The sequence below is a fragment of the Onychomys torridus genome, chromosome 1 (assembly GCF_903995425.1).
Source record: "Onychomys torridus chromosome 1, mOncTor1.1, whole genome shotgun sequence".
NCBI lineage: Eukaryota > Metazoa > Chordata > Mammalia > Rodentia > Cricetidae > Onychomys > Onychomys torridus.
The window spans coordinates 169,053,263-169,071,648 of record NC_050443.1 but is presented as its reverse complement, the minus strand read 5'-3'; the positions used below and the strand labels follow the sequence as shown (position 1 = coordinate 169,071,648).

Below are 18,386 nucleotides of genomic sequence, written 5' to 3'. Positions count from 1 at the left end.
ACTATATACTTACAGCAATTTTGAAACATTAGTAGTTACTGTGGCTGTCATTCTATGTAAGAGGTTACTGAATCTTCCTCCTGATAAGAATTTTGTATTCTTTGACAGTAATTCTGTAGCATGAATCTTAAAGAGTCTTATTAATAAAAATAAACCTGAAGCCAGGTATTGGGGTGAATACTGGAAGATCAGAGAAGCAGAACAAGCCACAGCTACCTCATCTTACCAGTTCCTCAGGTGATCCTGTTTTCTTAGACTGGAAGCCTTTGAGTCCTTATCCAAATGGATCTCAGCTGAACTGCTTCTTGAAAGCCTGAATGCTTAACCAGCCAAAAGCTGCTAGTTTCTGATCTTCATGCCTTATATATCTTTCTGCTTTCTGCCATTACTCCCTGTGATTAAAGGCTCACTTCTTGAGATTAAAGGCATGTGTCTCCATGCCTAGCTGTTTCCAATGTGGCCTTGTACTCACAGAGATCCAGAGGGATTTCTGCCTCTGGAATGCTAGGATTAAAGGCCTGTACTATCACTGCCTATTCTCTATGTTTAATATTGTGGCTGTTCTGTCTCTGACTCCAGATAAGTTTATCAGAGTGCACAATATTTCAGGGAACACACTACCACCACATTATTTCCCTGTGATAGTTAATTGTCAACTTGATGGGATTTGGAATTACCCAGAAGCATGGCTGTGGGATACTGTCCTAATTAGGTTAATTGAGGTTGAAGACTGGGTCACTTTGGTTGACACTGTTCCCTGACTGGAATCCCATACTTCATAAAAAGGAGAAAGCAAGTTAAGTACAGGAATCCATTGATGCCTCCTTCTTGACTGTGGATAGACTATGATCAGCTACCTCAAGCACTTACCACTATGACTTTCTTGGAGTCATGGACTGAAGGGAACAGAAGTTATAAGGATTAGTTCATGTTAAAATAGTGCCACACCTAACTGTTTTATTCCTAGGAGTCACCATGATCAAGGCAAAATATAAAATAAAGCATATAATTGGGGGCTTATGTATACTGTTGTGGACTTTCAAAAACAATGACTGCAGTTAAGAGACAAGTTCAAGACTAAAGGAAAATATTTTTAAACCACACATCTGATAAAGGGTAATTACCCCAAATCTGTAAAGATGTTACTTCAGTAATGAGAAAATAGCCTAGTTCTTAGGAAGAGGTGCATAAATGATCAACAGTTATATGACAGCATGCTCATAACCACTAATCATGAAGGAGATCTAAGGGAAACCCACAATGAGATAAGGTCAGCCCAACAGAATATCCATTATCAAAATGGGGTCCAATACATGTCAGTAACCATTAAGGGAAAATGGAGCCTTTGTATACTACTGGTAGGGATATAAATTAACATGTGTAATATAGAAAATAATGTGAATGTTCCTCAGATTATATCATTTGATTAATCAATTCCACTTCTGGTATATACATTAGGAAACTAAAAAGGTATACTGAAGAGATAATCAGCATTCTCATGTTCATTAGGGTGTTATTCACAATAGCCAAAGCATATATTTGAAGTAAGTGACTGTCAGATCAATGAGTAAAGAAAATGGCATAATTACCCAGTGAGTTACTCTTCAGCCTTTAAAATTGAAAAGTTCTGACATGAAAAAACCTGAAGGCCATGATAGTAAGTGAAATAAGCCAGGGAAAGAATGAACCACCTTATGCATCTCACTCATATGTGGAGTCTAAAATACTTGAATTCACAGAAGCCTAGAATGGAACCATGGTTATAAATAGCTTTGGGAAGAGTACCCTGACCAAGAAATTTGAGGAAGGAAGGTTTTATGTTGGAATACTGCTTTAGAAACAGTCCATGTGAGGTCTAAACTCCAAGGCCAAGAAAGGAAGACACTGCAAGGAGTCTATAGCAGATAAGATATACTTTATTCAGTACACACAGGCCTATATAGGATGGCTGTTTGCCAAAGATAAAGGCCAAGGTGGAGGCCTTTGTTCATAAAGCCGTATTTATACAGAATTATACAAAAATGATTTTCAGCTAGGGATGCTTACAAAGCTAATTATTTTTGGGTTCTTTGGACATCCAGTGTCTGCCATCATTAGCTAACTTGTGGTCCCCTAGATGCTGCATACTGGTCACGTTTTAGCCTACTTATACCAATGCCATGCTGTCTGTGCTGGATTGAATGAGAATGGCCCCCATAGGCTCATATATTTGAAAGTTTGGTCCTAGTTGGTGGAACTGTTTTGGAAGGATTAAGAAGGTTAGCCTAGTTTTGGGGGGTGTCTCCATGATCATCATGGTGGGAAGCATGGTGTCAGGAAGGCAGACATGATGGTGGGCAATAACTGAGAGTTTACATCTGATTCAAAAGAGGAGGCTGAAGGAGGGAGGGAGGGAGGGAGGAAGGGAGGAAGGGAGAGAGAGAGAGAGAGAGAGAGAGAGAGAGAGAGAGAGAGAGAGAGAGAGAGAGAGAGACCCTGACACTTGACTGGAATCCCATACTATATAAAAAGAAAGTGAGCTTAGCACAGCACTCCACTGGTGCCTCCTTCTTGACTGTTTACTGAAGCGACATCTCTACAGATTTCGAGTACTCACTCTTTATCAGATTGTTGTTTGCAAATATTTTAACTCATCTCTTACTGTAGTCATTGTTTTCTCTACCATATAAATGCTTTCTGGTTTTCTTTAATAGCATGATGATTTTGGCTTTGGTGGCCTGTGCTTTGGGTACCATTACTCTGAAATCTTTACTCAGACCAATGATATAAAAAATATTCCCTGTAGTTTCTTCTAGTAGTTTTCCTGTTTCAGGAATAACATTAAAATCTTTAATCAATTTTGAGTTGATATTTATATATGATGTAAGATAAAAATCTGATTTTGTCTTTCTGAGTTTGAATATACAGCTCTCCCACTACTTAATGAAGAGACCATCCATTCTCTGTTGTCTATTCTTGGGTTCTTTGTTGAAAATCATTGACTATGAGTGTTTAGTATTATCTCAGGTGGGGCCTGTATTTTGTATCATTATTTACTGCAAGTATACCCCAATACAGTGCTTCTTTGATTACAATGAATTTAAAAGTCAAATAATAGGATGATTCTTGCTTTGTTCTATCTGCTCAATATTGCTTTGGCTACTGGAGAAATTTCATGGTCCCATATGGAGGGAAAGCAATGCCAACCACAAGCAAACAAAATAGTAAATCCAACCCAAAAACTGAATATGAAGGAGAAACTGCCACAGAAACACCCATATGGGTAGTTTTTGTTTCACAAGTGGTGACCTCAGAAGCAGTAAGCAATACTGGCAATTAAACAGAGAAGATTGAAATAACAATTACAGACAGCTCCTGTCACCTGAGCACAGTCACCAGGCACCAGTGGGAGACCAGAATCTGGTTTTTGTTTTTTCACAAATAGTGTCTAGAGGGATAGTGTCTATTCCCATGATATGGATTAGAGCTTCCAGGGGCTCAATAGTCTACTTAGGTTTACCAAGACAACAGCCTTTGGCCTGCACTTAACTTTCCATTCCTTGATGCAGAGACTGGCTTTTAAAGGCAACATCTCCTCTCTGTATCAGCACAGGTTTGTAGTGGATGAGGAACACATTATTCCAAACAGCAGCTGTTCCAGAGTGAGGATATTTGAAAAGAACAGTGCAGTATCCTAATTACCTGTGGCAAGAAAAACATCTGTGTAAGAGAGGTAATGAAATTAATTCTAACATCTAGCAGTTCCATACATTAATTGACATTAATTAATGCCAAATTACATGAGACTTCCTATGGAATCGCATCACACACTCACCAGAACAGAATATGAAAAGAATTCATCATACTTAATGCTATTACAGCGAACCCTGAGGGGAATAAGAGTGATTGGTCCCTCATTATGAACTGCAGCCAATTTCTTTCTGTTTCATTAGAAGGAGAAAAGGAGCAAACTGAAACTTCACTAGGCTGAGAGCTCAAAACTGATCACTTCCCTTCAGCTTGCAAATTTCACTTTTAGCCATCCTGAGCAGAAACAGAAGACTAATTTTGAGGCTTTCCTCGTGTTACCTAGCTAAATGCATTATAATTCTCAGCTCAAAAATAGGCTTACTGTACAGGAAAATCAGAGTACACAGAATCAGAAAGTGGAAGGGATCAGAATGTTCAGAGGTGTCTGTGGAAACTGCTTATCTCTCAAGCCCACTGTGACTCCCCACTCACCCAGGTGAGAAGTGCTGGGTCAGCAATATGACTTCCCAGTGTCCGATTCTTTCACTGACTGTCTATGACTGTTGACATCTCATGTATGTTTTATACACTTTTCCTGCTCAAGCACACATAGATTGGTGTCTATACATACAACTTGCCAAAAAGTGGGTCCATATTATAATATTGTCTCATCCTATTTTTAAAAGCAATAATTTTAGGAAGACTGAAAAGTTACCAAAATTGTTCAGAATATGTGAACTCTACACAGTTTTATATGGTTTGAGCATTTTTATAGCCAAGCCATAGTTTTCAAAACAAAAAAAAAATCAAATATTATTCATTGGCAACTTCTTTTTATCATACATACTTTAAATGTTTACTTCCAGAAGCAAGAATTTAGTACTGAATTGAATGTTTCACACTTTACTTATTCCCTTTTTGTTTCTTCTGTTTATTAAAGTATCATTAAACATTCCTGTGGCTGGAGAGATGGCTGAATGATTAAGAGCACTCGCTGCTATTAGAGGACCAGAGTTAAGTTCCCAGACACATGTACTGGAGGCTCACTGCTACATGTAACTTTAACTCTAGGGGATCCAACTTTCTTTTCTGGCCTCCTTGGTCACTTTCACAACTTTACTCTAGGGAATCCAACTTTCTCTTCTGGCCTTCTTGGTCACTTTCACATGTACACACACACACACACACACACACACACACACACACAATTAAAACTTTTTAAGCACTTGGAAATTAATGATAGGGGTCCTGTGTGCCAGCAGCACATGTGAATATCAGAGGAAATTTCATGGATTATCTTATCTCCTTATACCTTTATGTTCCTCCAAGCATCTTAATCAGGTATCTAGGTTTGCATGTGGCTCCTTTTATCTGTTGAGTCACCTTGCTAGTCCTCATTAAACAGTTTTGAGTATATACTTGAGTGACCGAATCTTCTTATATCTCATAATTTTCTTAAATGAAATCCTTAGATATGAACCTGAGTTCCAAGGATACGACTTTATGCATCTTGCTCCACATTACTAAAGTACTCTATAACAGCATGATTTTCTGAGTATGTTCATTTTGTGTATAGATGTACTCACTGATACTTAAGTAGAAGAAGCCAAAGTCTAGTTCATAAAAGTTGGCCCCATACACATGGAGGTTTTCATGTAGTATAGTGAAATAAAAGTGAAGCAAATTTGGATTCAAGCAACTAAATCAATGCCACCCCTCTTGTGTGCTGCAGTTCTATAAACCACCATCTTTACTCTCTGTACCTCTAAATCAGTTGATGCATCATCCTCTTTAGTGTTGTGATCATTAACTGTACTGCATACTTGTGAACATCCATTAGAATGTCTAGTTTATAGACCAGTGGCTCTCAACCTGGAGGTTGAATGACCGTTTCACAGGAGTCTTTTAAGACCCTTAGAAAACACAGATATTTACATTGTGATTCATGACTGTAGGAAAATTACAGTTATAAAGTAGCAACGAGAATAATTTTATGGTTGGGGGTCACCACACTTTATACAAAAATGACCTATAGATATCATGTATATTTTATTTTCCATCTGGTGTTAGCTTAGGATCTTCAAAGAGGAGATTGTCATATAAAAGAACATGACCAGACATTATTATAAATAAAACAATGAAGCTTACTTATCCAGGAGTCTTCATTAAGTGTTACCTCTAAATCACAATGGAAATTATGCTTATCCCTAGAAGCCCAGGAAATTCTAATCTTTACATTTGATTGAATTCACTTTAGACATGGTTCTTTATTTATCATCTCATGTAGCAGTAGTAGGACAATGGTAGACGCAGCACACCCAATAGTTCAATGATGTCTTTAGGGACCAAATTCTTTCAGTCTGGTCATAATTGTTAAGTAAGGTTTTTGTTTGTTTGTTTTGTTTTTGTTTATTTTTACTTAACCCCTGGCTCCTTTAGATAAGAAGTCTATTAGAATAGTCTGCATGCATCAAATCGAGAATCGAGACCATATTGTACAGAGGTAGAGAAGACCCCTTCTATATCTCTGGTAACACCCCTCACTTCTCATTTAGCAGTATTAGATGTATAAATGTCCTGCTCTAAGCCAACAATGTGAAGGGGATTAGGAAGATCCAGAGTGGACTTAGTCCTAACATGTAGGAGCTTATGAGTCACATAGAGGAAGGATGACATAGCAAATGCAGTGCTGGCTTCTCTAGCAAATAGAAGAGAATGACATGTGGCAGAGTATGTATATAACCTCATGCTGGCATTTTCTGGAATAACAAAGGCCAGTTTAACTAGTCTTTTAAATGACTGATTATATTCCTCAAATTGACCCTATCTTTATGGGCAAAAAAACAAAACAAAAACAAATGAAATCAAGAAAATGATGAGTCATAATAATTGACATCTACATAGGTTTAAATTTCAAAACATGCAGCATGTTTATTATTTAATTACATCTTAATTAATTCTGTGTAGTAGCTAATAGACTAAATGGCTGATGTTATCACTGCTTAATAGCTGAAGCGATTTCCTCTGAGTGATGTACCTGGTACATGACTTTAGCTAGAAAGAAACCTGCTTTTCTTCTGTGGCCCCAGGCAACCTTTCAAAACTATGGGGCCACTCAAAGGCTACAAGAGAGAACTGTGAAATTGTGAGGTAAAGATTTGTGTGCTACAGATAGAGATGAACATTTTGAGAAAAGACAAGTCTCAAAGATTATTTTTAAGGTGAAAGATCTTAATTTGTGGTAAAAAAAAATGAAACTATGGGATGTCTGAAAAAAGGAGATGGAAAAGGTAGGTATAGGTTTTTCCTTTAATTTAACTTTGGATTTCACAAATACTCAATGTAGTTTTAGAATGGAGAGCTTCCTATGCTGGCAAAAGGTCCTCTACTGAAGGAAGGTTGGAAGTAGAATTCTTTTTTTATTAAGAGATTTTCTATTCATTTTACATATCAATCACAGATTACCCCGTCATCCCTCCTTCCACACCCCCCCAGCCGTCCCACCCAACCTACCCCCCATTCCCACCTCCTCCAAGGCCAAGTCTCCCATGGGGAGTCAGCAAAGCCAGGTACCCTCCTCCCTGTACCAAGGCTGCATAAAGTGTATCACCATAGAAACCAGGCTCCAAAAAGCCAGCTCATGCACCAGGGACAGGTCCTGGTCCCACTCCTGGGGGGCCCCCAAACAGTTCAAGCCAAACAACTGCCTTGCTTATCCAGATGGCCTAGTGTAGACTCAGTAAATGATGAATCAAGAGTTCTACTTTCAGAGCCCCCATGGTACTGGAAACTCTTGATTCACCATTTAGTTAGTCTACTAGAGTTTACATCAGTCAAGGGTCAGCTGGTATAAATGTGCATGCTGCCCCCTACTGACCCTTCTTGCAGAGTTTGGGAATACTCAAGCTTCTCATATGTTCTTGGGAAGTTCTTTGCTAATTTTAAGATAAGTCTTTCATGAACCCTTGTATCCACCTTAGTCCAACATTGCCCATCCTCACTTCCTGTCAATGATCAAGTTCTAATGTTTCATTTGGGAAAGATGTCTGTAAGCACCAAAGGTAAGTATAATAACCTCACTTTCATACAAAAACATACATTGAAATAAGCAGATGTGTTTCTAAGAATATTCAGATTTTTGCTTACAGTGTACTGGGATTACTGTTGTGACTTAGCAGTATAACAGAAGAAAACACACACACACCATCATGGGGATTGTATTTTAATTGGAGCAGTGTATAGAAATAGATAGTGATGAATCATTGGTATAGCATCTAAATTTTATTCAGGGAGTAATCATGGAAGGTCTTCAGAAGTAGCAGTGGGCCAAAATTGAAAACTTCATTGGTAACTTGGTAAAATTCTCCTTGAAGGAGAATTGGAAACTTGGTAACATTGATGAAATTCTCTGGGAAGGAGGGAGTATGGATAGAAAGTCTTTAAAACCATGGGGAGGTTGGGAATGCTTATCAACATAAATTAGGAGATTAGAAAACTCATTGGCAGAGCAAGAGAAACAGATACGTAAACAGGAGAGGAACGTAGGTATGGAGGCCAGAGGAGGGTTTGAATGTATTCCAGTGTGGGTTTATGTTTTAATGTGGCATTTTAAATAACTACTGCCATAAAAGGATTTCATGAAGGCCAGAGACTCTCTAATACAACATCCCTCCAGCAATAGAGCATGAACTGACCTGAGTCATCAGTACGATGTTGTGTTTATTGGCCACTGTGCTGCCTCAGCCGAAAACCTCGAGTTTCAATTTACTCACCTAAAATGAGAACAAAGATTTTGAATTGGAGATGTTGCTATCTTGTTTCATTTCCAATCCACAAAGAACCAACCTTTATCTTATTAAGGATCATAGTGTTCATTCTAGTGGAACTTCCATCAGAGATTTTAAAATACTGCATGCAAGTGTGTTTCCCTGCTTTTCAGTCAAAGATCGAAGTGTGGAGGTTAATTCTAATAAAGATGAAAATATGGTCACAAAATTTCAAGTCTTATGTCAGTTTTTGAAAATCTTTTGGTTCAGAAGAGGAAAGCTAAATAAGAATTTTTTTTGGTGTAGGATTATAAGACTTATTTGATATATCAGGTAGCAACGTAATAAAATAACAATGGAATTTGAGCAGTAGGGTGATATTGAGTGATCACTTGGAGAGGCTATGAGTCTTGTGTGAACACTTTCAGATTCCAAGGGAAATGTTCATTGACTCTGAAGGTTCTATCTTCTTCCGTTTTAGACTCACAATACCTAACTTGTCGGATGCAAAACTGCACAGATGCCAACAGAAAGAAGCCTTTCCCAGGCTACATTGACCCTGACTCCTTGATTGTTCAGGATGACTATGTGTTTGTTCAGGTAAGAAACCCCTACTTCTGTTTATTGGCTCAAGGCATTTCTAGTTTCTGTCTTGCTCTATATGCCTGCCTGCATAGCCTCAAAGGGAAGAAAGACATGGATCAGAAAGGGCAGACTAAGAGGATAAAGAGAAAGGAGAAGGTGGAAGGGGAAGGAGAGGAGGAGGGAAGAGACTAAAGGAGAGTGGAAGGGAGGAGGGAGACTTAAGGCTGTTCTTGAGCCTACTGTCTGTAGTAATTTACCAACCTATCTAAAAAGAGCTGCATTGACCCAGGAGTGATATACACTTCTATTTATCTGTTTCCCAACAAACCCAAGTCATTAAATAAACTGTGAAGCTATGTCCATTTCTCCATATCAGGGAAATGATCATTTCTCCAGCCCCATCCTCAGTGCCATTTTAAAAGAACAAAAGGTGAAAGGAAAATGGTATGATGAATGGAGATAGGACTAGGCAGAGGCCAACTAAGAATGATCCCTAGTGTGGTCAGAAACCACTGCAACTCCCAGGGAAATGTGGAATAAATAATTTCCTTCTCCTGCAAAAATGGGAAACCGTTTGAGAAGTTGAGATTTGATGAGTAGTGACAGGAACAGCTTCATTTAGCTCTTGAGGACAATTTTAGTTTCCTTTAGTTAATTCATCTAAAAACCATGTTATTACTTTTCAGGGGAAGAATGGAAAAGGTGTAATTGCTGAATAGGTGGATAAATGTATGTGTTTACAGCAAATCAAGTGTATACATCATATCGTATTTATATAATACATAAGGCTATACACACACTATAGTTAAGGTACATTCTAGTCAAAGTTTATTTGAAGAATAAATTGATATCTAATCCTATGTATTGAAATTAGACTGCCTAGCATCAGCCTATATAATTTTGAAATGTTTCACAAGTAATGATACACACATCCCTGTTCCTTTTTCTTCAGGGAAGTGTGTAATGAACACTGGGATAATTTCAAGTTATATTCAAATGGTTGCATGTGTTAGTCCCATCCCATCCATTTCTCTACCAGTAATGCTGTCAGGCATATTTCTCTTATTTCTGGCAACAGTTTATATTCCACATATCTGGCATACAAATCAAAGTCAGAATTTATATTTAGAATTATGAAAATAACCTCCTGTAACCTATTACTTCCACACATAACACTGAAGAATGTCTCTTTCCAGGCACTCCCCTGTGTTTGATGATCATTTACCACAGGCTTTGTTGACATTCCAAGTATGCAAACTCCAGTGACATTCAAACTGCAGATACTTACATAGGTCATGATTGCCTCTAAAGAGAAACACATTGTCAGAGGTGCCTTCCATTCTGCCTAGAGTAGTATTCAAGTGTGGATAGAAACCACAGCTCTTCTTCCTATTCTGCAAGCGCTTCAGGATTCATTGACCTGCTTTGGACAAAACAGTGCCAGTTTCCATGGTTTTCTTCCAAAAGATAGAGACGTAGAATTAATTTGGAATCCAAACCTAAAGTGGCATTCTGCTAACATTCATGGACCTACCCTTAGGCATCAGTGTGATGCCATCAAATAGGAACTTTGTGAGGAGATGAGAAGGCTTCTCTGTACTGTTGAACCTGGGTCATTTCCTTCTAGGCCAATATGGTCACTTGTATGGCATGGACTTGAGGCTGGAAAGCTAGACTGATGAAGGACTGTGAGCTAATCTCCTAAGGCTTCTAGCATTGGGAAGAACAGAGTTAATACAGTTTCTTAGCTGTAGAGTCACATTGCAATTTTATATCTAGTATACACAATATAGATATCTAGATATACATATATAGATATATTAAACATGCATATAATTTACATATGTATATATGTAAGATAATATATTATATGATTATATTGTATATATATTATATGATTATACACACACACACACACACAACACACACACACACACACACATATATGTGTGTGTGTGTGTGTGTTGTGTGTGTGTGTGTGTGTGTGTGTTACTTTAATTTACTTTTCTGTGTCAGTGTTTTTCCTTCTGCTTTGATGTCTGTGCACCAAAAGCCTGGCTGAGGCTAGACGAGGAGGAAGTCAGATCTCTTGGAACTGGAGTTACAGATGGTTGGGAGCTGCACTCTGGGTGCTGGGAATCAAACTCCACTCCTCTGGAAGTGGAACAAATGCTCATCACTATTGAGTCATTTCTCCAGACCCATTGTGCAAATTTTTAGATTACATTTTTGTCTATTAAATGGTTTTTGTTGGTCTTCTAAGCACCCCTATACAGTGAGTAAGTTGCTTTTCTGGTAAATACCAACCATTGGTAGCTGTCCTCCATAGGCATTTTTGGTGCTGTGTGGCAGCTTGATTCAGGCAGCTGTTCTTCTGTGACCCCAATGTTTTCAGTAGCTCCTCTCACCACCTTGTTTCTGTGACCCAGCTGACATCTGGAGGAAGACCACATTACTACGTATCCTACCGAAGAAGCACGTTTGCACAAATGAAGCTCCCAAAATACGCTTTGCCCAAGGTACACACTGGGTTGCTGTTTTGACCGTTCTCCTCTCAGGTACAGACCACCTCCACCATATTCTCAGGGTCGTTGCCAGTAATGTGTTCCCAGCTTCATCAGCCCTACTTCTGCATCTAGACTTCCCAGTTCCTCTTGGGTAATTCTGTCTCTCTTTATCTACCGGTCATTCCCCTCTGATTGTTTTCTTCTTTTGGAATTATTTGTGGGCATCTGAATAAATTAATAATACTCTTGTTTTTGCCTTTCAATATTAATTTTTTTCCAGGAAGTATGTTTGTTTTTAAATCAGAACAGAAAAAAAAAAAACAACCAAAAACAAAAACAAAAAAACAAAAACAAAAAAAACAAACAAACCCAAAAACATGTTCACTTTATGTTATTGCATGGCAGTTATTCTTAGTGGATGTTGGGAAACTGGTTATCTTCAGAGACCTGAGGCGCAGCTAAGTGTTCTGACGACCTCTCTAGCCACTCCCTTTTGAAAACAGTGGAAAAGAGAAGTGAGAGACCGTCCTCCTTGGCATTCTCATGTTCTCTCCACAATTCTGAAAAACTGTGTTAATATGGAGCGCCATCTAGTGGAAAACAGATGATGTGGCCTTTCAAAAATGCCTATTAGAAATCTCACGGTTTTCTGTGTTGTATTTTAAGTGGCCAAAATTTAGTCGATTATTGCTTAATTTTCAAGCAAATGAGATGTATGTGTTTGGGGGGAAGGGGTAAGAAAGTGATTTCTTTGATCTAAATAGAATTGTAACTCAACTTTGAAAGATTTAAATTGAACAAAGTATATAATGAGATTTATTTTGAGCCAAGTCTTGTCGTTTAATGAAATTCAAATGTAGGAGGAAGGCTGAGAATTGTTAAAAATTGTCCATGATAGTCTCCTAGTAGAGACCCTGAGGAAAATATCAATTCAGGGGGAAAAACAGAGTACCCTCCCTGGGCTGAGTACTGAGTACGGAAATGAATTGTGATTCATTCACTAAAATTTGAAGAAGACAACTTGAAAGATTTGTACTTTTAAGAACAAGATTTATACCCAGTACGGTGAGATGCCCTGGTTCAAGAGGCATGCAGAATTGAGCCTAAATCAGAGGACTTCAAATTTCATTCATTCATCACATGCTCAATCTTGGGTCTGCATATTCTTAGCAGAATAATTTCAGTCAAAACCAAATCCTATTTGCCGCACAGGGAAGGTTAGAACCCAAATTTACTGGTATCCATTCCTGTGATTTTTATGATTTTATTCCCTGGCAAGTAAATTAGTGACTCTAATTGTTAAAATGTAGCATGCTCCCCAAATTTCTTGTGCTACCAAAAAAATGGAGGAGGGCCTCACTGGTCTAGGAACCCAAGAAAGGTAGTTTAAACTCAAAGAGGCTTTTGTGGATAGACTGATGCAGACTGGGGGACAGGTATTTTATATTGTTTGTTCATAGTCATCACAAAGATCACTGTTGACAGCTCTCTTCAGTGGCCTCTAGACAATCTAGAAGGCAATATTTCCTTTGGAGCTGAATTGGCCATCTGCCCCACCCCCACCCTGCCACCAAGATGATCATATTCCATGATTTAGCTTCATTTGAGTTCTCAGGGTAAATGCAGTGATTAATTTGGCTTGTTACAAAAAAAAAGTGAGTGTAGCAAATAAATAGATTATTTGGTCCAGGCGGGTGTTTATTATGTAAAGCAAAGAGAAGCTTCATTATAATCCCATTATAGCTTCAAAGAGAAGTCCCAGCATGGGTGGAGTGATCTGCCTCAAAGGTGCTGTATTACATGGCCTTCTGTCAGAACCAGGGCAGCACCTACAGGTAAACAAAGCTTCACTGAAGGAATGGAGACACATCAACTCTCTCCTGATCAAATGTTTTTAATCACCTACTGCCGTTGTATCAGATGTTGAAAGAGCAGAATGTTGCCTTGAGCTGTGTTTAAACAATTAATAATGGAGAAGAAAAACCAACAAAGAGTGATGGCTAAATGTTGTCATTGCAAGTAAGAGTATGTGGATTGTTAGGCAGAGTGAAACAGTGTCAGTTCTTCCTTCCCCTAACTTACTTGGAGCCTATTCTTAGCAACTCCAGTGAGATAGATGAGGTAATACATACCAAAGTGCCTCAAGTGTTTTTGAGGACAGATACTCTATAAAAGCAAGGTAATATTATTATTACTATGGATCTAGTTGTCTCTATAGTGGAAGATGGATGGGTACCAGGATGCAGGAGGTACAAAGGATGCTCAATTTTAACAGGAGACCTGACTTCAGACCTGAGTCTGTCACTAACCTTGGCTATCTGGGTTTTATTACTTTTTCCTTTACTCATTTTTTAAAAAATAAAGAGCTTAGATTCAAAACAATATTTTCCCAAATTTGTCATTCAGCATAAAATATCCTTAGTGATATATTGGAAAAATTGGGTTCTGTAGTCAAATAAGTTTAAAAAGAAAGTAAACTTCAATTCATATGACTTCCTTAGAGACTAGGAGGAGGCCACTAATTTGAATGGTTTATGAATGAATGTTCTATGAGCAATGAAACTCTTTAGTTCAGCATTAATTCGATAGCTTAGCACCATACAAGATGGAATAAACCAATAATAACTCCAGCTTCCTGGATTATCAGTAGTTTGACTCCAGGAGCTGGAGACATGGTTCAGTATTTAAGAGTTTGTGCTGCTTTTCTAGAGGACCTGAGCTAAGTCTCCGCACCTGTATCAATTACCTCATGACCATCTCTAGCCCTAGCTTCAGGGTATCTGACACCCTGTTCTGGCCTCCAAGGGTACCCACCCATCCACTTAAATGAAATAAAAATAGATCTTAAAAAGAAAAACAGTTTGAGGCCAGCTTAGATGACATAGTGATTTCAAGGCTAACTTGGTTGTAGAGCTGACTATATAGCATGATTCTATTTTATAAGCAAACAGACAAACAAACTCAGATGAATAAATCACCACCACTAATAAGAGCAAAGTGTTCTAACAAAGAAGCTTCCACTCCCACTGAAAAATATATGAAAATCCAGTAATGCTAGTATCCTATAGAACAGACTCTGCAGGGTGTTCCAGTAGAACTCCAAATAAGAGTCTGTATTGGATCAGAATCTTGGGGATCAGTGAAACAGTAAGAACACATTTTCTTAATAAGGGGTTAAGGAAAGGTGAAATAAATTACAGGTGTATCAAATTTTTATGACCAGCATCATTGTGTAAAGTCTGTTTAGTGAAATTACATAAAGATAGAGATTGGTTTGCAATCTTTATCTAGACATGGTCATTTTACCCTGTTAACATCACATGAAAAGTTCTCCTCGCGACCTTGTTCAAGCCATTTAGAAGACCTGTGTTTTCAATACCACCTTAATTACTTGTCCTGTTGCTGTGATAAAATACCCTGACCAAAACAACTGAAGGAAGAAAGGGTTTATCTTGACTTACAGTTCAAGGCTACTCAGGGTTGAATCCTTTGGGGGGGGGGGGGGGTGGGGGGGGCTTTAAGCATCTGCTTTCAAGAAGCAGAGAGAAGATGAATTTTGTGCTTAGCCACCTTCCCCATTTTTATTTAGTCCAGGACAGAGCCCTTAATGTTATTCCTACTCAGGGTGGGTCTTCTCAAGTCAATTAATGCAATCTAGAGAATTATGGTATCCCTAAGGTAATTCTGGTCAAGTTGATAATTAATGTTAGCTGTTAACTACAAGTACCAAATCTACACAATGAATTATGAAGTGTGATCTGTAGAAGAATGACCATAGTCTCCCAGGATTATGTTCTCAATTCTGTTATGTGAGCCAATCAAAAGTTCACTGCTACTGAAATTCACACTGAAACCCATGGGTGGGAATTGACTGTGCTAGGCTCAGCTTTCACTTGAAACAATTTAACAGAAATCCAGGACTACAACATTCTTGAAGAGAGGAAACAAAAATAGTAGGTAGTTGTTCAACAATTTTAAAGATTTTCGGTTCTGTCCTATTATGAATTAGAAACCATGGAAGGTTTGTCCACATGGAGAAACTAGTGAACTTACGGATAATTTCCATAGCCAATTTCCTCCATCAGACAGGAAACAGTTGGATGAACCCTTTCTTGAGTATATCTGTGAGTGAATATTCAAATATTTCAAAAGCAGAGAAGCCAAGTTGATTATTTGTAGTCAACAAAAGGGAGAGACAGACTCCCCTAAGCAAAATACCACGTATAAAACATACCCTAAATGGTGAACACTATTATTATGGTATTTAAGACTTGCTGATTTTATCTTCACTCTCATGTGAAGGACATGTTCTTGCTATCTTGAGTTCACAGACACAATGTCTGAGCATGAAGTTCCACTCAGATGACTATATCACAAGCCAAGACTGAACTCAGATTATGAGAACTTGAGGTTAGTAGTATGACTCAAGTTACACTGAACAGTGTAAGTCAAGCTGGTTACCAGGAAGATTATAGTATCTAAAGCTTTGCAAGCATATAGACAGCATGTATTATGTTACATAAAAGCTAAGGGCCAACTGTGGTTGTAGCAGAAAGCAGGCTGAATAAGCCTTGGAGAGCCACATATTCTTCCATGGTTTCTTCTTCACTTCCTGTTTCCAGGTTCCTGCCTTGAGTTCCTGTCCCAATTTCCCTCAGTGAAGGAGTGTTACATGGATGAATAACCAATATTATTCTTTTGCTATGTATTGTTGGGTACCTTTGTTTATTTTGGGCCTTTTAAGTTTTAACTGCTTTACTCTGAGTTCTTTGAGAGTGCTTCTGTGTAGTCTCATTTGGCCACAGGATTAAAAAGCAGGCCAAAGCACACCAACAGGCTTTCTTTAAGGAAACAATAAGCCTTGGCTGGAGATAGCCACTTTAGAATAATGTTAGACAGTGGCTAGAGTCCTGAATGGGAAATGCAGAATTTGGAATTCTTGCCAGAGGTCAGAGAACAAGGCCTCCATGTTTCATTCACGTTATTTCTATATGTGTTAAACTTGGAGTTTGGGAACAACATCCTTTATGAAGACTCTTTTTCTCTCCTGTAGTTTTCTTAGAGAACTTAGCAGATGAAAATAATGGATTAGTAGTTGAATCTTTACATTAATTACTCATACAAACATTAATGCTTTGGAATTTTTCTGGTAGAAATTTTTCCCCGCTGGGGAATTTCAATAGTGTTACTGAACCTTTGGCAGTGTGTGTCAAGCTTTAATGTGCATATTATTCATGGAGGGACCTCATTAAAAATCATATTGTGATTCATTGAGTAGGGTCTAAGATTCTGTGTCTAAGGAACTTGCCAGGTGTACCATTTATGCTAATCCACAGACCATGGTGGAATCTGGTGCTTGTCTGGCTTCTTTCTGTCACTGCAGATTCTCCTTATGTTTGCCTTGTATAAGTCTTCTGAGCTAGTAGTGCTTGAATTTGTCATCATATAAGAATGACTTGTTCTCTAAATTCATACATTTTTAAGAATATTACTTTCAAATTGTCTAATAAGGCAATTAAATTACAATTAGGTTGCTATATATCCTTCTATCTCATATTGACATGGCCATACTGCTTCATTCCAAAGTGACAAAGAAAATGCACAATTAACACTCAGCCATTTTCACATATGTGAAAGGAAAGTTTCTTTGTCTCTCCTTTGCATTCCATCAAAGCTCTTCATCATCCACAGTCTTTCAATGCATGCCGGGTTAATGTATAAAACCCTTCTTCCCTCTTCACTCGCCTGTGTTCTTCTTTAGGATATGCATGTCATTAGCACAGATGAGAATCAAGTGTTTGCAGCTGTTCAAGAATGGAACCAGAATGACACCTACAACCTCTACATCTCAGACACCCGCGGTGTCTACTTCACTCTGGCCTTGGAGAACGTCCAGAGTAGCAGAGGCCCTGAAGGCAATGTTATGATCGACCTCTATGAGGTATGTCACCAAGTATATGTGGTTCTGGAGTACAGCAGCATCCAGACCAACTGGAGAAATATGGGTCATTTGATCATCTTTTTATTATTTAAAGTTTTTATTCATTTTTCATACCAACCACAGATCTCCCTCTCATCCCTCCTCCCTGCTGCCCTCAGCCTCTCAAAACCCAACTCCCATCCCCTCCTCCAAAAGGAAAATCAGATTGGTGACTGCCCAAACTGTCATCATAGAGTCTTCATCCAGTAACTGAGGGAAACAAATGCAGAGATCCACAGCCAAGCACCAGTATTTGATATATGATAAGATATTTTAAAATAGTTTCAGATGACTGACAGGGTTTTGTGTAATGAATCAGTGGGCAGCACTCTCTTACCTGACTCTGAAGTGTATGCTATGAGAATGCATCCTGTAGAACTTCCCTACACAGCTGCCTAGTGACCCACCAATACATGAGATAATATTCAAAAGATTTTTTTTTTTTTTTTTACAAAATCCTGAGAAATTAGATGAACAGAAAAACACAACAATCCAGTGCTTACCAAACTTCCCTTGGAGTTTGGTGGCTCTTTGCTTTTCTAATAAGCAATATTGAAAGTAAAATCATCTAATTTGGATCAATCAGTTGTAATGAAAAGCAGTACCAAAGATTTCATTATCTAACTTAGTTATGAACTGCAGTTGGTATTATTATGGTTACAAAGATTTCTACTCTAATAGAAACATAATGGATTAGTTACAGACTTAGTATTTTTCCAGATAGAATATGGTATATCACTCCATTTCTTTAGAAAACAGAATTAATATGTTCACATCCTTTTCTTCCAAGGCTCAGGGATCATCCAGAGGCAGTGGATA

The 18,386-nt window shown here is 38.2% G+C and overlaps 1 protein-coding gene across 5 annotated transcripts in view; it reads left to right on the top strand.

Annotated features, from left to right (window-relative positions):
- The window catches only part of Sorcs1 (sortilin related VPS10 domain containing receptor 1), a 535,816-nt gene that overhangs the window by 405,868 nt on the left and 111,562 nt on the right, over nucleotides 1–18,386 (top strand). For all 5 annotated transcript variants that reach the window (XM_036172192.1, XM_036172212.1, XM_036172201.1 and 2 more), the window contains exons 7-9: nucleotides 8,977–9,095; nucleotides 11,510–11,599; nucleotides 17,349–17,528. In XM_036172192.1, coding sequence (XP_036028085.1) covers nucleotides 8,977–9,095; nucleotides 11,510–11,599; nucleotides 17,349–17,528 — 389 coding nt within the window. The remainder of the gene's footprint in view (nucleotides 1–8,976; nucleotides 9,096–11,509; nucleotides 11,600–17,348; nucleotides 17,529–18,386) is intronic.